General features: G+C 51.7%; 2 protein-coding genes across 4 annotated transcripts; both read right to left on the bottom strand.

Annotated features, from left to right (window-relative positions):
* Nucleotides 1–952: 952 nt before the first annotated feature.
* Nucleotides 953–5,920, bottom strand: GSR (glutathione-disulfide reductase). Of its 3 annotated transcripts, none has more exons than XR_012673652.1 (13): nt 5,757–5,920; nt 4,955–4,981; nt 4,588–4,676; nt 4,117–4,186; nt 3,802–3,949; nt 3,638–3,692; nt 3,453–3,552; nt 2,855–2,941; nt 2,490–2,651; nt 1,993–2,104; nt 1,702–1,913; nt 1,471–1,604; nt 953–1,260 (listed from the first exon to the last, which is right to left on the bottom strand). XR_012673652.1 is itself a non-coding variant. In XM_075150359.1 (13 exons), exons 1-13 carry the CDS (start codon nt 5,883–5,885, stop codon nt 1,111–1,113), a joined length of 1,395 nt encoding a protein of 464 aa, XP_075006460.1. In that variant the 5' UTR covers nt 5,886–5,920; the 3' UTR covers nt 953–1,110. The 3 variants fall into 3 exon arrangements, 2 of the variants coding, with proteins under 2 accessions (XP_075006460.1, XP_075006461.1); XM_075150359.1 differs by having other exon boundaries at nt 1,782–1,913; XM_075150360.1 differs by lacking the exon at nt 1,702–1,913.
* Nucleotides 5,921–5,987: 67 nt separating this feature from the next.
* PPP2CB (protein phosphatase 2 catalytic subunit beta) lies at nt 5,988–19,683 on the bottom strand. The gene is made up of 7 exons (XM_075150358.1): nt 19,413–19,683; nt 10,866–11,075; nt 10,443–10,616; nt 9,804–9,893; nt 8,270–8,431; nt 7,332–7,450; nt 5,988–6,710 (listed from the first exon to the last, which is right to left on the bottom strand). The coding sequence occupies exons 1-7, from the start codon at nt 19,512–19,514 to the stop codon at nt 6,638–6,640; spliced, it is 930 nt and encodes a 309-aa protein (XP_075006459.1). The 5' UTR covers nt 19,515–19,683; the 3' UTR covers nt 5,988–6,637.
* Nucleotides 19,684–22,977: the final 3,294 nt, after the last annotated feature.

Below are 22,977 nucleotides of genomic sequence, written 5' to 3'. Positions count from 1 at the left end.
ATACTGACAAAACGTCATTACAGCATATTGACTGAGAGGGTAAAGCCACCGTGTTTCAAATGGAGCAATTCCCTCGGAATTAACTCCAGCTGACTCCCCCCACCTGCCTGCGGATGGTCTGCGGCAAGCCCAGAGGAAATCTTTTGTGCTTCAGTTAGCAACAAGCCTTGCAAATCATTATTCTTTCAAAGGCTAACATAGAAAACTGAGGATACCAGTAATATTTGGGCTTTCGCTTCTCCTTGAGCCCCTAGGAATCCAGTATACTCTTCAAATACACTCTGATAGGGTTAGAAGGGCTGGGCAGGATTTTCCTGCCTGCTACGGCTTTGCCGGCCGGGATGGGGACATCCCGGCAAAACCTGGAGCTGCACACCCGGACTGAGCACCAGCGTCCCCTTCCTTTGGCCGCTCACCTCTTCCTTAGGTTTCAGGGAGTTTTTGACCTCGGAAATACTTTGATTTCATGCAAACTATTTGTTTCTAGCAAAAGCAGAGCAGAAGCCAACAGTTCCTCAGCCAGAGCCAGCCCTCTGCCCCACTTCTCCTGGCCAGCTTTGCCCTCGGCCGCTTCAAGCTGCCTCAAGCTTTGAGAGCTCGAGAGCCGCAGCCGTGAAGAGCAGATAGCGACGGGGCAGCGGAGGGGGTCTGGAAGCCCCTGGCATGCAGCAGGGTCAGGCCAGCAGCTCCCCTGCCATCCCACGTCCAACAGCGATGTCGATGCACCCCTCACGAGCCCGTGGCGGAGGACAGAGCCCACCCGGGATACTCCAGCACCCACGAGTACTCCAAGCACCCCACCATCCTGCCCCCCTCTGCTGCTCCCCGGGGACGGTAGAGGAGGAGCCGGGCCACCGGCAGCGTTCCCCCAAACCATGCCGAGGGACCATCCCACCACCCTCTGCGGTTGGGCACGGCGGGAGACAGGCACCATAAAGCGGAAGGCAGAGGCTTGCCAGCATCACCGTATTTATTTTCCACTCCAAGCCACGCCGATTTTACACACGTGCACTCCAGGCAACCGCCTGAGGTTAAGGCATTTTTTTAAGACATATAAAACATTTTCTGCAGCTGCAGCTGCCGTCCCTGGGGCTGCCTGCGCCCACTGCCTCAGCGTAGCGTCACCAGCTCTTCGGCAGAAGTAGGGTGAATGGCGACGGTGTTGTCCAGGTCGGCCTTGGTGGCCCCCATTTTGATGGCCACGGCAAAGCCCTGCAGCATTTCGTCGCAGCCCAGCCCTTGCATGTGCAATCCCACCACCTTTGGGGAAGAAGCGAGAGGCTGGATGGGACCCAGCACAGGCAAAATCCAGGCTGAACGCTGGGCTTGGTGTTGGGGGAGCTGGATCCCAGCCCAAGACCCAGTCTGAGCAGGTCAGAGCCGACCATGTGGGGACAAGAGGACAGCCAGCCGTTGTCCCCGCCACCCCCCTGCAGCACCCAGCTGTCCCCCCCGGTCCCCTCCACGCACCTTCTCCTCCTTGCCAGCGCACACCAGCTTCATGACGCACTTAACCTTCCTCTGGGTGACGGCGTGGTACAAGGGGGTGAAGGACGTGCTGTAGATCTTCACGTTCTCCCTCCCGTGCGTGGCCACGGCTTCGTCTGCAGCAGAAGACACGGCACGTAGGTCAAGGGGACGCGCCGTATACAGGAGGCATTGATAAAGAGGAGGTCAAAGCACATTTCGCGAGGCTCAGACCGTTTGCAGGAGATCAGATCGTTTCCTCGAGCCACAATGGCCCCAGCCTCTTCGCCCCCCCGCGCCCCGTCCGTCCCCACCTTCGGTGAGGCCCACGGTGCCGATGGGCGGGTGGCTGAAGACGACGGTGGGGATGTCACGGTAGTCCAGCCGGGATTCCTGCTTGCCCTCGAAAAGCCTGTGGGCCAGCTTTCTGCCGGCCGCGATGGCCACTGCGGGGAGGGACGGGGAGCCTGAGCTGCGGCACAGCGTGGTGCCGAGGGGCTGGGGCGGGGGGCACGGCTGCGGTACCTGGGGTGAGGAGGGCTCTCCCGCAGACATCCCCCACGGCGTAGACCCCTCTCCTGGTGGTGTTCTGGTACTCGTCCACCACCACATGGCCCTTGGCATCCACCTCCACGCCCTGCCACGGGAAACGGCAGCCGTCTCGGCACGCGCCCCGGGTGGGATGGGACAAGTGATGCCCACGGGGGACCCGTGCCGGTGGCTGCCGTGTTCCCAGCTGGGCTAGGGCATGGTGGGAACACCATCCTCTGGCAGGCTCTGGAGATCCATGGGAGCCCCAGACACCCATGGGATACCCTAAGACCCGTGGGACCCCTGGAGACCCGTGGGATTCCTGGAGACCTGTGGGACCCCTGGAGACCCGTGGGATTCCTGGAGACCCGTGGGACCCCTGGAGACCTGTGGGACTCCAGAGACCTGTGGGATCTCTGGAGCCCCGTGGGACACCTGGAGACCCACGGGCACCCTCGCAGCAGCGCGGAAGGGACGTGCTGCCATCTCACCACTCGGTCCAGGCACAGCTCCTCAGTGTTGGGCTCCCGCCCCACGGCCCACAGCAGGCAGTCAATGTCCCGGATCACTCCCTCCGTTGGCTTGCGGCCAGGCACCGAGGAGGACACGGTCACATCCAGCAGCCCGCTGGACGACTTGGTGACCGTCTTGACCTGCAGGGAACAACAGGAGCCTCAGGGGGAGAAAGTGCCGACGGTTTCTGCCTTGCAATGGGCGACAGCGGCTGCACCGCAGGACCAGGGATGCTGCCAAAGCCATGGCCCGGCAAGCGGCACCCAAAACGCCGTCTTTCCCCCTGGCCCTGCCTCTCCAGGAGAGACGGGACAAGCCGCGGGGCTGCTTTGCACGCCTGTACCTGCGTGTGCTTCCAGACATCCACCCCGGTGTTCTCCAGCTCCTGAGTGCAGTTCGAGCTGATCAGGGAGTCGAAGGTCCTCAGGACCTGGGCAGGGACCCACCAGCCCCGTCAGATGAGGGTCTGCAGGCGAAGGCACCGCCTGGCAGCCCCCTCTGCCCGCATTTCCCTGTGCCCGTGCCCCATCCAGACCCAGAGAGGTTTGGGGCACTTGTGGTTAACCATAAAGTTCTCCTCCGTTTGTTTTTCCTTTAATTTTTTTCTTTTTTTTTTTTCCTTTTTTCAAGTTGCGACTTGAAATAAAGCTCCAGGCAACGGGTGCGGCGGCAGAAATGCCAGGCGTGCGGGTCGGTGCTGCCGAAATCCTCCTGGCAGCACACCCACGCTCTTCTTCTCGCCCCGCCTGCCCCCCCCAGCCCCTCCTTACACCCACCACCTAACGCCACCGTCCTCCGCATCGCCATTTCCACCCTCCTGAGCCTGCGCCGACTCGGACCCTCCGTTACCAGCTCACGGGAGCTGATGACCAGAAAACCCCGGCAGACTGGGATGCAGCTGCCGGCTGGGAAGCGCGGCTGGCGACGGCTGGCAGCACTACCTTGTCTTGACGGATCAACAGGGATGACTTGGAGCCCAGCGTGGAAAGGATCCCGGCGATTTCCACCGCGATGTAGCCGGCACCGACAATAACGCTGCGCCTGGGGAGAAGCGACGATGCGGTGTGCAGGCACGCCGAGCTGCCGGCGGCGGCAGCCGGGGAGGGGGGGGTGAGCCCCGCTTTACCTGGGCAGCTCCTCCAGGTCGAAGAAGCCATCGCTGGTCATCCCCAGGCTGGCACCTGCAAAGCAGAGCCCCTTTCGCACCCCTTGCCAGCCCCCGCCTCCCCAAACCCGTTTTGTTTTGGCAGACCTCTCTCCAGGCGGCCCGGGGAATTGCGTCAGGCTCACCGGGAATTTCGCTGTCGGGTGGGACGGCCGGGCGCCCACCCGTGGCTATAAGGATGTGAGGAGCTGTGTACTTTTTCCCATCCACTTCCACGGTAGGCTGGGGATCGGCGGTGAACTTGCCATAGCCCCGAATGATGTCGATGTGAGCCTTAGGGGAGCAACACTTAGGTGATTAACAGCAGGAGGAGGTGCGAGAGCCAGCTAACGGAGCCAGGGCTTGCGCAGTTAGAGAACACCCATTAAGGCTGGAAAAGCGGCCAAAAATCTAGCGGAGCCCGCTTCCCTGCTCAGCTCGCGGGATAAAGGCATCCTCACCTTCTTTACGTTATCCTCGTAGATCTGATTCAGGCGCCTCACGTAAGCGTCGCGCTTTTCTTTAATCGTTCTGGAACAGAGCGAGGGCTTATTGTCACCGCGAGCGAATGAACCTACAGAGCTCAGCGAAAAACAATTCAATCCCTTCGGTACGCGGCACCACGCTACAAAAACAGCCCCGAGCTACCCAGCAGGTAACTGGGTAACTTCCCCACCGACGCGAGGTTTTTGTGCCTGCCTTCCCGGTATTCCTCTTTTCTGGAATCTCTTCCCATGGCTGGTTTGCCACCTCTCCTTTCCAAAATACAGCAGGAATCCCGGCCATGTAAGCACCTCAGCATCCATCCATGGGAAGCCTCAAAGCGGGCAGGTGGACAACGAGCCACGGGGCCGCGGCCCTGGCCCGCGGCTGCTCCCCGCAGGACTCGCACCGGGAGACGCTCGTTTCCAACCGGCTCTTTCCGTACTTACCGCCAGTTGAACTTGACGGCGGGTGTTTCGAAGCCGTAGTCGGCGTGATCGTGGACAAACTCCGCGTGGACCGCTGCGTTCCACATCACCTGCCCGCACAAACCCCAAGTCGGCTCGGGAAAACCAGTATGATTTTGGGAAGATCCCCTGCCTCGCTTCCCGATGCTTCACCTCTGCCCGGAGCAGCCCACGGGACACGGGTTTGAGCGCTTCACGGCATCGCGATGACTCAATACGCTCCGAGCCCCGGTTTCCTCCCTGCTTCTTCCTCCCCGCGCCAGCACCCCCCCACAATGCGGCAGCTACCCAAACCAGACCCGACCCACGGCCGAGGCGCCGCTGGAGCCGGCGGCGAAAGCCCGCTTACCTTCTTTGGCACGCACCCAACGTTGACCTACGGGGAAATAAGAGCAAGTCTCGGCGTTAAGGCTTAGTTTTTCAAAGGCGACGCTTGGGAGAGCATCCCACGTCAGGCCGGTACCGAATCCCAGCTCTCTGCCCAGAAAAATAAAGGCAGGATTATGGGTTTCTGGTAAAAGGGGGCTGTAACCGCCTTTGCTGCCTCAAGGTCTTGTGGTTTTCCTTCACTTCCTTGAAGGAAAACACGGAAGGTGCACGGTCTTCAAATACAAGGGTTTTTTTTCCATCGATCATTTAAGAGAGATTTATTAGGAGAAGGGTGTTTGCCACCCCCTTCCTGCACTTCTGGTCCTAGTACGGCAACTCTTTCAGGGGAACGCACTTTAAGCACAAAACCAGAGCTGTCCCCGGCTCGTTTGAGGAACAAGTTTGTTTTTTCTGCTTGTTACCGGCTCGCCATGCCCGCGAGCTCTGCTGGGTGCCCTTCAGTGGTAACCGAGCGAGGCCTTGTGCTGCGCAGAACCGGGACCCATCAAACACCCCTTTTTCGGCCTAAAAACGGCCAGTAAGAACCTGCCCCATCCCCGGGGAGAGTGGAATCGGACCCGTCCCGCTCCCACGCAGCTCAGCATGACGAGGCAGGTCCCCCCGTGGGCGGGATGGCGACTCCTGCCCTCCGGCTTCCCGCACCGGTCGCCGGCCGCTGGACCGGGACCAGCCGCGGGGGGTCCGGGACCGCCCGACTGCTCGTCCCCCCCCACCCCCCCCGGGAGCTGATCTCCCCACCCGTGGGTACCCCCGGGACTCACGCAGGTGCCACCGAAGCGGTGCGGTTCCACCAGCGCGACGCGGGCCCCCAGCTCCGCCGCCCGACGGGCCCCCGCCAGCCCCCCCGACCCGGCGCCCAGCACCAGCAGCTCGTAAGCGGTCGCCGCCATGGCTCTGGGCTCGGTGAGGCCCCGCCGCTCCGCTCCGCCCCGCCCCGGAGCCACCTCCCCCGGCCCGCCCCACGCCCGCCCCCGGGAGCACTGCACCACGGCTGGGGGCTGACAACGGCAAGTTTATTGGTTTAGGTACAGCCAGGAGGATTGCAAGCACTTCCAGGACAAATATACAGAGGGGAGAGGGAAAATAACGAAAAGAAACCAAACCAAACCAAACGGGCAGGATCAACACAGAACAGGCATCGAGCTAAAAAGGGGAACGCTTTTATCCCTGTTATGACAACGTACTCCCAAGCAGGAATTGCTTCCTTTCTCCAGTTAAGTCGATCGGTCTTTCAATAAAATAAAAGAGTGATGGGGGAAGAAGTTAGTGTGCATTTCCCTGGAAAATAAACTCTAATTCATGCCAGGTAACCACTAGAACTAAAAATTTACAAAGAAGCAAGAAAGGAGATGGAAGTGTTATTAGAGTTATCTTTTCCTCTCTGAACAGTCCAGAAGAAAAACAATGACTACAAATACAGCAGGCAAACTGACTGTCGGACTGACGGGTATAGGATATATATAGTGTTGTAAGGAATTCAGTCTCAAGTTGTGCTAAACGCTCTTCGTCCTCTGTATGGCACATTTTGGTCCATGATGGGGATTTTAAGTTGAGACGAACCCCGATTTCTTACAGAAACGTGTAAATATTGTTGCTCTTTAAAATGCCAGGCGTACTTCCTTCTACAAAGGTTAGGAGAGGTTTATAGGAAGTAGTCTGGGGTACGACGGGTAACATGAGGCTCTCCACGACGAGGTGCTGGGTCAAACTGGAGGCTGCAGGAAAGAAAAAGGGATCATTTTCCCTCCTCCACAAGGTATTTTCCAACGCCACAATAAATACCAGACTTGCTCTCCCGCTGCTATTGCTTTACTCATCCCAGCTGCTTCCACATAAAACGTTCCGGGTCCCAAAACAAGCATCCGTGGGAGGTAAAACTCATCAGCTGGTCGAAATGCTGCTTACGGAGCGAACACCGCCCAGCAGTCAGCACTTCAGCAGCCCATCGCTACTTTCACATGAGCTCTGCTGAACGCAAAATTCAGACTCTCTCATCCCTCTTTACAAAGCCTAGTGCTACCAAAAATAAAAATAAATACATAAATCAATCTGTCTTTACTCTCTCATCCAGCTGGGGCAATAGAGGGATTAAGAAAAAGCACAAGCTCCAACTCTCCAGAGAGCCAGGAAGAGGAGATAATGCAGTACCCAAGAGAAGCTTTTAAGAGCTTAACTCACTACTTATTTTTAGATCCTCTTGTAGGTAGAGCACACAACATAAATTCCAGAGTGGTTTGAGCTGGCTTTTCACAGAAGAACCCCTTTGGAAAGGACCAGACATTCCTCACAATACAGAACGGTTGGCACGAGAGAACAGCCCGAGCCAGGTTACTCACAAGGAATATTTTAAAGTGTCATCTAGTTCCATGATAGCAGCCTGGTTCCCACAACGGTAACAGTAATTGGGCGCACTGAAAATGGTAACCACATTTCGGTCGTGGCACCAATTATAACCCTGCCAGAAAAAGAGAAAAAAAGGAAGGTCTCTGTTAAATCTCAAACCTCAGCCCGTCTGAAGTTCCTTTTACGGCCTGAAAAGATCCAAGGCACTTGTAAAACTGCAGACTTCTCATAAGTATTTCCAACTGACTTCATTTCATTTTAAAAGACGTACTCTACCGCAAGAGCAAGCGGTAGTTACCTAGCAAAAACAGCTTCAACTAATCTACAGAGAGATCGGCCATTCGTCACTCGTGTGTTTATCCATTTTGTACACAAATTACGGATTGTACCACAAAAAAGCCTTGAGATTTTTAGGTATGCCTTCTGCTTTCATTCACCACAAACGACAACTGGCCTGCCGGATGTGAGCTACTTCTGACACACAGTACTACTTAAGGGATCTGCTTGAACTAGATTTTAAAAATACATCTGCTCCATTGACCCACCTGGCATTTTTCCAGCCAGACATACAAGTATAGCCGATCAACAGCCAAACCTATGGCTTAATCCCTGTCACATCTGACTGCCGAGTATTATAGGACAGCCTGCTTCATGCAGCAGCAGTCTAAGTAGAGCAGAGAGCATGTAAGGAGATTATTACTTCCACAAATGGGCTGTGACAGGCAGAACATCCCCTTATTTACATCGCAGGTCAAAGCGCATCATTTTGTGTCGCTTGTTGTTTTCACGCGATTTAAGTCCCTCTTTGGTATTTACCTGCGTAACATTTAGGTCTCAGCTTATGCAAACCCATCAGCGGGAGGTCTCACAGAGGAGACAAGAATTCGCGTCTCTGTTTTGTTAGCCCCATCTAGCAGAGCGCTTGCCCTACCTCCATGACAAGTTGGTGAGCACGGGAGACCAGTGTGAGACCATTGGCATGGTTAAATGTTTCGGAAATATCTTGTCCAAACGTGTAGCCAGCACCACGTGGAGATATACCCCAGCCGCCACGATCATCCGGATCCGACCATAGCAGATCACACATAGGACCCTTGAAAAAAGATTAAGTGTTCTTCATTAGATGGGTAGCAAGACAGTTATAAAAAGCCACGTTTAAAATACATTTTATTTCCAGTAAAAAGACTGCCAGCATGTCCTTCTCTGCACAAGGCACACGAGTTTATTTAAAACACCTAATATCGGCTAGTTACTCACTGTATCAGTCAGCATCCCCCCCGAAGAAATGAATACATACACAGCTGCCTGAGAGAGGCGGCCACGGAACCAGAAAACTGTTCCCACCTCCCCTTCCACGCACACCGTCTACCGTTTCACTTCAACTCGTCAGAGATACAAGGACATGGAGAGCAGATCCATACTCTTACTCCTGACCCTCACAATATAATAAAAAAAGCCACATGAGAAAGGATGCACATCCAAGGATACACAATGGGTTCGTTGGTGCCAGCCAGGTTGCAATTAATAAAGCAAGGGAAACAACCCACAGGAGGCTATGCACTAACTGTTCCAGAGATGGATGTAAAGCCTTCAGCAGCCCTTCTGGCAGGCCATTCATCATTTAATTTCCTCTCCTAACCAGTTTATTGTTGGACTTGACATATTCAAAAATATCCTGGTGTACCTCTTCTAACTGTCGCAAAGGAAGCTTCAGCACACAAATATGCAGCACAGGACTGGGAAAACCCCAGGGCAACAATAAAATCATTACATCTAACTACAGGTCGATGTCCCACCAGTAGCCCCCCCGATTCTGAGAGTAATTTACACAGCTTATTTCAGGTTTTTGGAAGGCTCGGGCAGACCTTGCTGCATTGTTCTTGCTGTTATAGCACAGACGTTGCAGGACAAGCAGTTCATTTTAATCAGGGAACATTCAAGTCCATTTGTAAGCCCCAACCACTCCAACACAGAAGAGCCATTTGCGACCCTGGGAGCTCAGAAGGTGGTTTCTTCAGTCCTGGTCTCAGGCCCCCAGAAAGCCGTGAACAAGGTGAAACACCACAGAAGAAAGGATTGGCTGGGGAGGAAGGATGGTGACGCAACATGGCTTCACGTGGTGGTTGTTCACAAGCAAGTCTGCGATGAGGCTGAAGGTAGTAAACACCCGCCCCTGCCAAATACTACTCTCTGAGTCAGCATGACAGTCAAAAAACCCTGTGGTTCTGTGAAAAAAACAGCTGTGAAAACCCCACAGCTCTCCTTTTGTAGATTGCTGTAATCAAAGCATATTGACTTGTGTGCGTTTTGCCCAGATGTATGTTCATCTGCTCTAGCTCTTCGAAAGGCAATAATCCGCTGTGTAACCGTGTGTGTCACTGTTTGGATGGATTTCAATGTGAGGCTACATTTGCATTTTCCACCAACAGACATCTAAGTTTATGATGCGTTTCCTTTCCCGTTACCTCGTGTGGAACTTCCTGCAGGCGGTCCAGAGCCCTGATATGATCCAGTGTATCTATGGATGGAGAGAGGCCACCGTGGAGACAAAATATCTGTTTCGGAAAAAAAAGAGCAATCCGTTCAGTGCATATTGTTACGGGAAGACTGATCTCAGAAATAGCCCTTCTTAACTCTGTTATCATACTTTTACAGTAACAGCTGTCTCACCCTCGCAGCAGAGAAACCAAATATAATGCCCGCAGAAGGAAACAAAATTAAAAGGCTGCACCTTGCATACAGAGATCAGAGCAACAGCGAAGATACCATGCCTTCCGTTTTAAGAATGTCTTGCCTCACAGCCACAACTCAGTTCACATCTCTTGTATCACCAGGGGATCCCCACTTGTTGAACGGTCATTTAAAATGAACCACATATGCAATACTCTGCCATTCCTTCGGCAGCGGAATCAACAGCCTTCTGGCACCATCAAGTTGTATTAACACCTCACTAAATTCTTCCCCAAACCCCCAATAACCACATGGACCTTAAAAAAACTCGGATCACAAATTAAGGGAGCTTGTTTGAGACCGCCCATGTAAAAGTCAGACAATACAGACTGCGTAATTCTATCAAATGGAGTATTTCCTTATTCAAGGCTTACCTGGCCATCTACTAGAGCTGTAAGCGGAAGATAATCAAACAGATCTGTGAAATACTTCCAGACGTTGGCGTTGCCATACTTTCGCAGACATTCGTCATAAAAGCCATACACTTGTGTAATTTGTCTGCTTTCGTGATTGCCCCTCAGTATTGTAATGCGTTCTGGGTAACGCACCTATTGACAAAGAAAACTCTTCTTTAACACAGGAATTCTATCATCGATATGTAAAGAAATAGTAACAGAATATTTCAAACAGCAGTCAAGCATTCAGCTCTGTTATAGAATAGCACGTGTCCATTAACGCTTTTCCATTTACATCCGTCTCAAGCCAACGGTGGCGTCAATGGGAGGAACAATTCTTTCAAAAATCCCCAAAAGCGTGGTTTTGCCCAAGGCTACTGTAGAAAAGCTATCAAACCATACCTTCAAGGCTACTAGAAGAGTCACCGTTTCCACCGAGTAATAGCCTCTGTCCACGTAGTCTCCCATGAACAGGTAATTTGTGTCTGGCGATTTCCCACCAATTCTAAAGAGTTCCATAAGGTCGTGGAATTGACCGTGGACATCCCCACAGACGGTGACGGGGCAACGTACCTCTTGCACATTCGATTCTTTTGTAAGAATTTCTTTAGCCTAGCAAGAAAAACACATTTAGGGCATTTAGGTAGGAAGCTCCTCCATAAGCAGGTGCAGGTGTTAGTCCACTGCATTCGCGCTGGAAACCCGATTTCACTCCAGTAGCTCAAGCTGACCACTGGAAAAACACTTTGTTGGGTAAGCAAAGACAAAGTGCATTTTACAAATCCCTGTGCGCAAAACCAAGCAGGTTTACTACTGTGAGGCCAAGTCATTAAGATTCTATTGTACCAGAAGCACTGACAAGAAAACTCCAAGTAACTAACTAAACAAGTTAATTCCCAGCCTCCCCTGAAATGACGCAGCGTGAACTTCAAGGCTTGCACTGGATATACGACTTCCATCACAACTGGGGTTCACCCACGAATCCTGGGCTTCTTCCAAACGTTTCTGAAGTGCAGACAAGATGAAGCACTAATTCCAGCAAGCTTCACTGGCATCACGGGCAGACGTTACCATCTTAAGCACAACTGATTTTTTTTTTTGACATACAGATTTTGACAGATTTCCCCATCTATGTGTTCAACACAACCCAGGTCTCTTCATCTCAGCTATGTGAACTACGGCAGCGCTCCAATCTGACTGCCGAAGTCAAGTGCTATTCAGTTTCACGACACCTAGAAGCTTTTACCTCAAGAACCACAGCTGTCCCCTCCGTATTGCAGCCCGTCCCACGTTCTGTCAGCCAGAGTTCCGTGCAAAACTCACAGAGATTAGTCAATGCTCTTGCTGTCTGCTCTGAGGGTAGAAATACCAGAGGAGATAGTGCACACCACTCAGGCAACTTACCACCGTTTTTTGAACGACTCGATTTGCAAAAGCACACATAAAGCTAGACATTATTTGATACTTACACTGGTAGGGTAACTACGACCTCCTAGACTGCTGATAGAAGTCATCTGACTTGCGCTTACACACAGACTCCCTTCCTGCCACATTTTAGTCTAACTACCATCTCCGTTGCTCAACGGATTGCTCTCAATCCCACGCAGCCATGTGGAACCATTCGCATTGCCACCTTCGCTGGCAACACAGCAGCAGGCTGGAACAACTCTTCTGCCAGCACCGACAGCTACTCCTCGCTGCCTTCCTCCTCTGGGATCCCTCAGGCTTCCCCCCGTTGCTGCGCACCCATAAACCTCAAGTGCTCTCCCAAGACCAGGATTTTGCAGCAGCGGGTCCGTGCCATGGCAACAGCACTACGAACAGCGTGTTCGTTCCGTATCGACAAAGCCAGCTCATCGTGTGATGGCTGAGCAGAGACGATGTTAAGAAAGGCTGCACATGATAAAGCGGCTCATCTGGCAGAAACGCTGGGCAACCACTACGGCACCAGATGAGCTGAGCTGCGTTACTCTGCCAAACAATAACCAACGCGAGCGCCAGCGCCGGGCGTTGATGGGGCTGCCCCAGCTCTCCGGAGGTACTGCGCTTTCGGATTCCATTGCGGTGAGTACGACACGACTGGAGCCGTATGTCAGGAAAGGTAACCTTCTCCGCACGTTCCCAGAACACGTGGGAACTACGAATTCCATTTCCCTTGCAGAGGGCAGATTATTTCTTCTTGCTTGCGCTACCAAGGGAAACAAGTATTCCTAAGCTTCACTTTACTAACGGGCACGGAACATCACTGCATATGCAAGAGGCACTTCTCTCGCCCAGGGCACTTTTTGCCTGCCAGATTTCCCATCCTCTTCCAAGCACAACAGTTAAACAACTTATAAAGGCAGGTCACATGCAACTGAAAAGCAAAGTCAGAGGCAATTTAAACATATGGAGCCACAATCAGCTTCCCTGGCTGTACCCAGCTGGCAACAAAATGACCACAGATGGAGGGATGGCATCCCTGAATTTAGTCATCTCTTCCTCTACACCCAGCAGTTCCTCTGCTAATTACAGTCATGTAATGTAGCCTATCTGCATTACCTTATTATCATTATCAGATATCATGTTTATTTTGCTGCCTCCAGCTCATCTACTGATGCAGATCAGCACTCCAGGCCCATCTGAGGCACAGAGAACACCCACACATAGGCTCGGTCCAATTTGGACACAAGGGATGAAAGATCACCAAAGCTGAACAGCCACCAGCAGGCGATGATATGGCTACCCATCGCCAAGTCCCTTTGCTCAGGATGATGTAGCTCCCACCTGCTGCTACCAGGAAGAAGCTGCTTACCGAAGACACCCTCAGTGGGCTCCCCAAGGACGCCTGGGTTCATATTCAAACGTTAGTTGCCCTGCCTCTTTTAAGGAAAGTGCCTACTTTGGAAGAATAACTAAAATCCAAGCAGTCAAGGGCTCGGACAGCATCCAGCGTGCCCCTTGCACGGTACATAACCCGAGGGATGTGACCCTGATCTTCAAAGACACGTCTTGCACATGGACTCGATGACGTGTGGTCTACCTTGCAGTCCTAAACTGACTGGAAACTGCTGAACGTGTTGCATCTTTGAGTGCAATAGCAGTACTCAAATTCTGGTCAACTGTCTTTAAAAGCACCTATAGCACCTTTTGAGAGCTTCAACCCTCTGGGAGAGACAAATATAAAACACAACCCCAAAGCAGCTGCTGAGTGTGTTCTGACTTGCAAAAGCAACAGGCAGGGGTTTGTTCTAAGCTGGAGCTAACTTCACCGCAAATGGTGCGAGGTATTTTCTGCCTTTTCGTATCACGCGACTGCTCCCTTCCCAGATGCGTAAAAAGAACAACACTTACTTCAAGCCTCCGGGGAAAAGATGCAGGACACTGTACAGTTACCATACATCCTTACCAGTGACTCAACCACATCTCCACCTCTCTGATCGGCCCAGAAAACCCCATGCACCCATCCTGAGAACATGTACAGGTAAAGCAGCACAGGCGACAGAGATGAGCTCCTTTTGCACAGTAACAGGGCAAACATACTCACGTTAAATGCATCCTCAGAAGGTGGGCCAGCCCGAACCCTGAAACTTTGGTATTAGGAGAATGGAGAAATTTCCTCTCATGAGAAAGGAGGAGCTAGCAGCCGAAGAGCAGCAGTTTCTTAAGCTGCCTTAACCAGCTGTTACTGTGTAGCCTATTTTAGCTTACTATGTAGACCAACATATATGCACATGAATAAATTAAGTCTGTCATTTTAACACTGCAGAGCTGGTTCAAATCAGGCTTGGGAACTGAGCTCAGCTGGCCACAGAAGTTTGCCCTCATGTGACTTTCTAATGCAGAACAAGACCTTTAATATCTTAAGCATCATTAAAAACACCCCAGAAAAGCAGCAACTAACCAGCGCGCCCTGCTTGCATATTCCACTGTGCAGAGCTAATGGTAAAGTCAAATGACTTAAAATAACAAAAGCAGCATTACAAAACAAGGATAAAAAAACTCTGATGCAAGTAAGCTGCCCTGCATTATCATCATTTACTCACTGAAGACGGCTGTCAAATAACTATGACTTAAAAGTCATATTTTAGCTGCCTTTGTTTTAGAAAACAGTGACTAACGTTATCGGCTTCCTAAGCATGTGTCCCAATTGTTTTGGATGAAAACAACATCCAGGTCAGAATAAAAAGCAGCAGCTTTTAGGTATTTTTATTAAATAAACCTACATTAAGCACAACATTTACCATGTCTGTGCTCAAAATTACTTTGAAGAGTAGACTGTTTGTTGGCTGTGAGCTTGCCCATCACCTCAACTCCCCTCTCTTTCCCAGTTTTAGATTCTGTAGACCACCTTTGTAGACTGGAACACAAGCTTGTCTGCTGTCCAGTCCTCAATCCGCGCGGAGGGAGGCTGGAGAATGCACGTCCCGATAATTTACTGTGTTGTCCTCGCAAGAGGGAACCGAGCGATCTCGGGGCTTGAACACAACCCACTAATGTGCCGCTCCGAAACCTGAGCTGCTACACGGGCTTTGAGACCACCGTGGGGATCACCAGGAGACTAATCCCTCTGTGAGAGACTTAATCAAATCCACATCGACTATTAGGCTGTTCACATTTGTCTACGATAATTGTGTAGGTCGATTCCATGGGTGAGGGGATTACGATCCAACCAGGAGGCAGATTTTCAGCACTGTGCTTTCTCTAGAGAAAACCAAAGACCCCAAGCACCTGCTTCGCACACAAGACCCTTTGAGAGCACAGAAACTCAACTCCTTCTGGAAGATTCATTTACTGCACCACGAGCTCAGTTTGGCCCGTAGAGGGTCTTCCTTCAGGATCAGAGAAGCCAGCCATGGAGTTTCTGATCAAAATTCAACCGAACCGTCATTCCATCAGCTGCAACAGACGAAACTACGATGTCAACAAGTGTGCTGAGGATATTAAAATCTCAAGGAGCTTGGGCTGAACAAGAACCAGCTAGATTCTCCCCAAATGAGATGGAAGCCGGAGGAAGGGAGCTGTCCTGCCCTTCAGCAATAAGGCAGCAGAGGACACCCTCTGCAACCTCAAGAGTGACAGGGACCGTCAAGGTGCACACGTGCTCCTCGAGGTACCTGCGCCAGCGTTCCCCGGGATCAGTGTCATCGCTGGAGAGATGAAATATTCCTGGCCACGACTCAACACAACACTTGGAATTTCATGGTTTGAACAGCATCCAGGATGCTACTTGGCTCCATCACTCGTACTAATTTCACCAATTAGTGCAGAAGAGCTTGCTAACTCATTCTGCTGTTATTATTCTTAGGTGAAATGATCTTGGAGGGCAGAAGCATCATAGGTACGTGCCAGGAACAGCAATACTCCCTACAGCATCAACTGGCTCCTGCTGCTTGGTTTGAAGAATCAGTTTACAATTACCATTCAATAACCATACAAGAAATGCAAGTCTTCATTAGCGATTAGAATCCTTCTCCTCCCACCACTTCACAACACAGAGCTCTCAAGCTGCTCACAGCAACAAGACTGTAACCCTTCTTACACATCCAAAGAATAAGGATAGAAAAAAGAAGCTACAAAGAGAGAGACGGTTATGGATGGTTGCTTGCCTGTATTTAATTTAAGAGACAGCCTTTTACTTGCCTTCTTTCATATCCCATTTTATTACCTTGGTGAAAAACCCTTTTCCCTGGGATAAGTAGGACGGCTCTCAACTCCCTGACCTGCAACAGAATTCAATTGCTGACCTGACTTGAACTTTCAGAGATTTGTGTGTCCAAGCTTGGGAGCGCTTCCTATTAAATGAATCCAACTTCTTGACCTTTTCGCCTGACTTTAGCTGTCCAAAATACAGGTTACAACCTGTGCCAGTTCAAAGGCAGTTCGATACAGCCAGCGCTATCAGCACCCAAGTTAACAATTTCAAAGCTAGCACCAGCACCGAAAGCTGCCACGGCACCTCCGATGAAGTGCGGACATAATCCAAGGCAGAACTCTATAGATCTTCACTGCCTATTTAATAAGAGTGGAAAAAGGTTTTAACAACCTTCTGCCATAAAAAGAGTCTAAGACCATGATGTTAAGAGTAGTAGTATGTGATGCAAGACATCCGAAGCACATTTCCCCAACATGCTGGAACACTTCTCGTGTCTACAAGCTCCAGCAGTGATCATAATTGTTTGTCCTTCTATTATCCTTTAAATGTCTGCATGATTTTAGCTAGATTTCATTTTAAAGACCAGCAGAACGGGAAACAAGTGTTCTCATGTGTCTTGAGATGACATCTTGATTAACTGCATGAAAAATACAAGACCGATTAGCTGCCAAAATGATGTCGTAACTGGGCAGGTGAAGACAGAATGTGATTTTTACAGGTGCAAATTTCAAAAACTTTCCGAGTGCAGAATAATTTGGCATACCCTCATCAACCCTAGCTACGTCCAATCTTTCCCTCATTACTGTCCATTATGCCAGCAATTAAAAACAAGAATGACCCACACAGGCGAGTCTGGCATTTGTTTCTTTGGTGTTTCCCCCCCGCCCTGTCATTTTGATTTAAATCTTTTTTTTTGTTTTTTTTTAACTACCGAACTCCTCCACAAATTAAAACCTGAGGCAAGAGGTACTATTGTGCTTGGCCTCTTAGAAACCAGTCACACAAAAGGGAGTGCTAAGAAGTGAGACAAGGTTGGTAAGGGTTCCTCCAAGTATTATCTCAAGGAAACAAACTAAACCAGCTTTCTGGCAGGGCTGCTTCACACCAAAAGCAAGCCTGCACACCCAAAAGTTTTTGTAAGCTCCTTTCCACTACCAGCTGGGTGATACAACCACTCCCCAAAAACTTAAGAATAAGCCAAGTAAGAGCATCGCAGAGTATTTACTTCATATCCAAATCATTTCAATCAGTTACCAGCACCCTTGGAGAACGAGGTGCTGCGATAGATGATATTGGTTTTACGCCATGCACCACAGGTTCAGGGTTCCTACCTGTCATCTGGATGACAAACACCCTCTCCACCTTCAGCTGCAACGCAGTGCGCTGAAGTGAGCCGCCACTCTCCCTATATACTGTGCGAGCCCTGATGTACAGCCACAATCTGCTGACATTGTCCTCCAGCTTCTCAAAACACAGCAGCCACAGCTCCTTAATTAACTATGCAGCCAGAGAAGAAGGGAAATGATTTTCCGTAACAGCTTGCTAGTTAGAACAGCAGTTCCCAACCAGCAGTGCTTGGAGCAGGGCACAGATCACGCTAATAAATTCTTTCAGGCTTATTAGCTGGGCCTCACACAAGGGACAGCACAGCCACAAGGAGCTCTTACTCACTCTTCAAGATCTATCTACTCTTCAAGCCACTGCTGTCGCTCCCTGCTGCAGCACCGGTCCTTCTTACCACATTTCCTCGGAACTGACGGAGGTCTGGAGAAAAAGTCATTAAACAAACGGAGAACCCCAGCATGAGATAAAAAAAAGGAAAGGGGGAAAAAACCCAGTGGCTGGGTGGGGGCTAGCTAGCTCTCACGACCACTGGTGAAAGCATTTGCCAGGAAGCTAGAGCCCAGAGTCCTGCACAGTCTCTGCCTGTGGCATTCAAGCAAACAGCTCCTACCTTTCCGATGAGCACCCCTGGCACGTTACGAGGCTGCGGACCCTCTCTACTGTTCAGATCTTATCACTGCGGTAGTCTACCGAGGATCCAATAGAAGGTAACAGCTGCGTCTTCTGAAGTTGGCACTGAGTTGTTTAGTCACTGGCCAAAATGTGTTGCCATGAACAGGCATCAGAAAACACGTTCCACTTTTCAGGGAGCTGAGCGAGACACACAGATAATAACATGACAATGCCAAGTTCACTATCAGCCATATGACGCTAAAGGGAACACTGAACTAATTACTCTACCCTCTGCGCCTGATAATTATCAGTCCATCCAGGAAAGGAAGCTGAGAGCTTCTCTGGACCACCTGATGCGCAGCAATGGTCTCTGCTAGTCACTGGGATAAGAAGCAAATAGCAAGAATAACCTTTGTTACTACATTTGTTACCACTTCAATTCTTGAACTATCACATCTTGCAAGTCGAAAGAAAACCCTAACTTCGTCACAGATTGCAGTATTTAGGGAGTGCTCACGCACAGGTATTTAACTTCTCAGACAAAATCCAACACAAGTCTAAAGATTGGTCTTGTGATGGAAAAACAAAAAAGGCTCTTGACAGTCTACACTGAAGAAGTCCAAACAGGAATTTGCCAAAGGACTGTCCAAACAACAGTCCGAAACAGCAGACCGTGTCTTTTATCCAACTGTTTCTTGTTCTATTCTAGTCGCCCTCAGCAGCTTGTAAGCCTCTGTTTAGACGGCACTAAAGCTTATCTCTTATCCCCCTCTGCTTTCCTAGATTACACATCGGATATCAGAAGGTCTCCTCATTGATTTAGGGTTGACTTTTTAGCTTGCAGCTGCTACGCATTGTGAGTTGCAAGGCAGAAGTGCAACGTGCGGTTCCTGAAAGACAGAACAGATTCCTCCCTGCACACACCACCCCTCAGCCTCCTCCGCAGTTCAGCTGACCCCAAAGCCAAAAGATAAAACCCATGCCATTGAGGGCAGTTATGTGTGGAAAAAAAAAAGTCCTATAACTGTGGCATTTTTGACACCAGAAATATACTGCCGCTGTATACAAGAGGACTCGCAATCTCAGCCATGCTACAGGCAGCGTCACGGTCTCACAGCGGGCAAAGCGAGAAGCAAACCTGCTTCCCCGCCACAGCACCCCACTCGCTCCCGCTGCCATTTTCGGTAGGCTTTGCCCGCAGCTCCCCAGCAGCGAGGCTGAGGTACCGCAAGCCCCGAGCCAAGCCACTCCGGCTCGCAGCGCTGCCGGCCGGGGACTCACCTGCTACCAGGGCCCTAGAGACGAGGCGAAGCCGGGCCCAGTCCGGCGCCGCCCGCCCCCCCGGGCTCCGCACTCACCTTCTCGCAGAGGCTGCGGACCTGGCTCTCGCTCAGCTGCCGGCACTCGTTCAGCTGCTCGATCCACTGGTCCAGCTCCTTGGCGAAACCCTTCTCCTCCATGGCGGCGGCGCTGCCCGCCGCGTGGGGCCGGGCCGGGGGCCGGGCAGGGCCCCGCCGCTCTCGGAGCCCGCGAGGCCCGGGCCCGCCTAAGGCTGGCGGCGCAACAACCGGGACGCGAGGCCTGCACCGCTCCGCGTAATGGCGGCCCCCCCCCTCGCCCCCCGGTCCTGCGCACTTCCGGCCACACCCACCCCGCGTGGCTCTCGCGCACTTCCGGGCACGCCTTCCCCTCAGGGCCCCGCCCCTCGCCGTAACGGTCGCCGCCTCCTCTGAGGCGGTCGCCGGCTGCGCCGCCCCGGTCCCCGCCAGCCCCCGGTCCCCGCCAGCCCCCGGTCCCCGCTGCAATGGCGGATCCCTCCCCCGCGGCGGGTTGGGGTGAAGCGGGGTGCGAGGGAGGCGAGGCGGAGTCCGGGCCACGTCCCCCTCGGGTGGCGGCAGGGGCCTAACGGGGAGCGGGCCGGCCCGCGGGCCGCCCCCTCTCACCGCCCCCTCTCACCGCCTGTGGGGTTTCACTTGAGGAGGCCGGGAGAGGTCGGGCGTACAGCCAGCCCGGGCAGGCTTGGGTTTGCGGTAGAGCCGGGCTCCTGCCGGCGTGGGGACCCGATGTCGTTAGGGGTCTGTTGGGGACCCCCCGGCAGAGGTGGCCCGGAGAACTCCAGAGGACAGACACGGACCCCGTCTCTGCGTGCCCTTTCTACGCTACTTGTGACTCGGGAGGCTGCTGCTATTTTCATTCGGATTTGCGTGCACGCCTGTTTATGATACACGGCATCTCGCTGCCGCTGTTGACAGGAGACGGTCACTCTCTTCCACCCGAAGTGACTGAAACACCTTACGGTACAAACGGAAATAAATCGGGTGCAACTTTCACCTTGTAAGAGGCCAACACAAAGCATGTGCGTGATTTTAAGTCCCACTGAAATCCTGAAACGGGGAAACTTTTGCGCTGCCAGGGTGGTTGTGGTCTCCTGCACGGGCACCTCCCACTCTGAGAAGGAAATTTAACGACGGGGAGGAGGGAGGCACCCCTTGGGTTGAAGCAGGCTGGGACAGCTTCTACGCTTTGGTGCCCAATTCAGATTCAGGCTTTTATCCAAGGCCGGCGCTTTCAATGATTTGCACGATGGCGCTGATCTGACTTTAAAGTCGCGGCAGTGTTTTGGGGGAATTTTTCTTCATTTTTTCCTTCTGCTGGGACTCTTGAGACACCAGCCCCATTCTCTGCAGCTGGCGCCACGGTGCCAGCCGTGGCAGGGATCCGCGGAGGCCGTGCTTCCTCCAAGGCTGCGGCCGGCCCGGACGATCGCCGCTGCACAGCTTGGTTAAGGGAGAGCTTGCTGCGAGGTGGGCTACCCAGGGAGGACCCCGACGCTGGACACGCTCTGTCCATTTTAAACAAGGGTTATGGAAAATGGAGCGCGTGTACCGTGATGTAACAAGATCAGCATGTTATTAACATAAAAATTAACAATAAAAATTAACATATTTGCTTACAGTCTGGTACTAGATTTATCCCATGGTCAACCCTAAATTGTGACTGACCTGGGAACATTCCTTATCTACTGCAGCATACCCAGCTCTTCATTTGATCTTCTGCACAGTTTGACTTGCTTTACTGTCTCCTCTATACTGGAATGTAATAGTAATGTATAGTGATGATGATGTAATAACTCTGGTTATTATATTGCTAAGGTCTGGAGTGCTGGGCACGCTCGAGTTCCCAGTGCCTGGCCAAGGCAACGAGGACCGGGATCTTAGGAGATCATTGGCGGGAAACTTTTCCAGGGTTTTCAGCAGAGTAAGATACGTGAAGTCCCTGCGGGGGGTTTTTTCACGTCAGATGGAAAAGCTGAGAATAGCTGAGGACCTACTCAGGCTGTGCGGGTGTTCTTCCGCCGGGAACGCCAAAGCCGGTTACGGTTTCCTTAGTCCCCGCTAGGTAAAACAGCCGGACTTGTGGATTTCACCCTGAGGTGATGGAGAAAATTAAAGGGTTCAAAACATCACATCCCTGAAGCGAACTCTCCAACTAAAAATACATTTAGCAAAGAAAAAGGGAGCAATATAGATATATAAAATACAATTTTGTAGCTACTCGTAAAGATTGCCCACCGTTTGCCATGTCAGGACCCAGAAAAGACGCCTGCCAGGAACCGTTTGCATACACCTGGATGTTTTATTTGCTCATTTGTTTCCAGCAGGTTATTTTTAACCAAATTGCCCGCGTTCGTGGCACTGCAGCGGAGAACTTTACAGCCCTGGGATAAGGCGAAACCTCCAGCGTGGCAGCGGACAATAAATCTTTCCACCCGCGAGCTTCCCAAAGACAGCACATACCGTGTGCCTTCAAGAGCACAAGGCAGACCAACACCCGCCGTAAAAATCATCCAAAATGACCAAAAAAAGTGCGTCCTGGGTCTCAGGAGGTTATGATGCAGCGTTATAACAAATGCTGAGCGGCTTTTATTGGCGTCTTTCAATTTTTTAAGATTTCCTCATTATTTAAAACAAGGAAACAAAATCAGCAAGAAGACCGTGTGCTAACATGGAAGTCTCACACCATTCCTGCTGGGAGAAATACCACGTACCCCGAGGCTTGCAGCAAAATCCGAGAACAGCATTAACGAGCTGTTAGCCAGCTAGTTAGTTATGTACTTGCTAACTAATAAGTTGATTATTATCCTAAAGTTTAGATTGGAAACAAGTATCTGGTAACTACTTGCCAACCCCTTTCTACCCCTGTATACGCAGAGACACGTTTATATATCCATACACTATGGTGGTAAGTTTCTATTTACTGATTCCTTACCACCATTAAAATGTTTAATGGGAAAAGCCTAAATGGAAAGCTTGAATAGATGTATTTCTCTTGGCTCCTTACCAGGAACTAAAGAGGTTTCTTAGGTATCGATCCGAGATGGCGGGTCTTCTCCCCGGCGTCTGCGAAGGACCAGCAAAACCTCGCACCTACGGCTGTTGCAGCCTGAACCAGGACTGTCCTCGCATCAACCCGACGGGGTTTATTGGAAGAGGAGCTCTCGGGAAGAGGCGCAAAGGATTTCCCTGCAAAGGAGTGGCAGGGACAGAGCTTGCCGAATTGCTCGCCAGGCAGCAACGGGGGATGTTCAGCAGCTCCCCGGCAGGGAAAATTGAAAAGTCTTGCCGAGAGAAAATTAATGAAGGCAGGAACCTGCGGCGCTACGCTGTGATCTGGATGTTGGCTGCGAGCCTGGTGGAGAGAAAACCCGCTCGGGCATGCTGCGGGCACCCCGCAACGTATCCTCCGCCATGCAAGAACCGAGGGGGTATCGTAAATTTAAAGCATACCTGCGGGGTCCCCTCCGGTTCACGCTATCATCACTGCTGGCCATGTTTTCTGAGGCCCCAGGGCGGACTGAATGGAAGGACGTGGTTAAGAAATGGAGTCAGGATGCACAGCTTGCCCTGGACGTGACTTCGCTGC

This window comes from Calonectris borealis, chromosome 4, assembly GCF_964195595.1.
Source record: "Calonectris borealis chromosome 4, bCalBor7.hap1.2, whole genome shotgun sequence".
Classification (NCBI taxonomy): domain Eukaryota; kingdom Metazoa; phylum Chordata; class Aves; order Procellariiformes; family Procellariidae; genus Calonectris; species Calonectris borealis.
The sequence above is the reverse complement of the archived record's forward strand: the minus strand, read 5'-3'. Positions and strand labels throughout refer to the sequence as shown.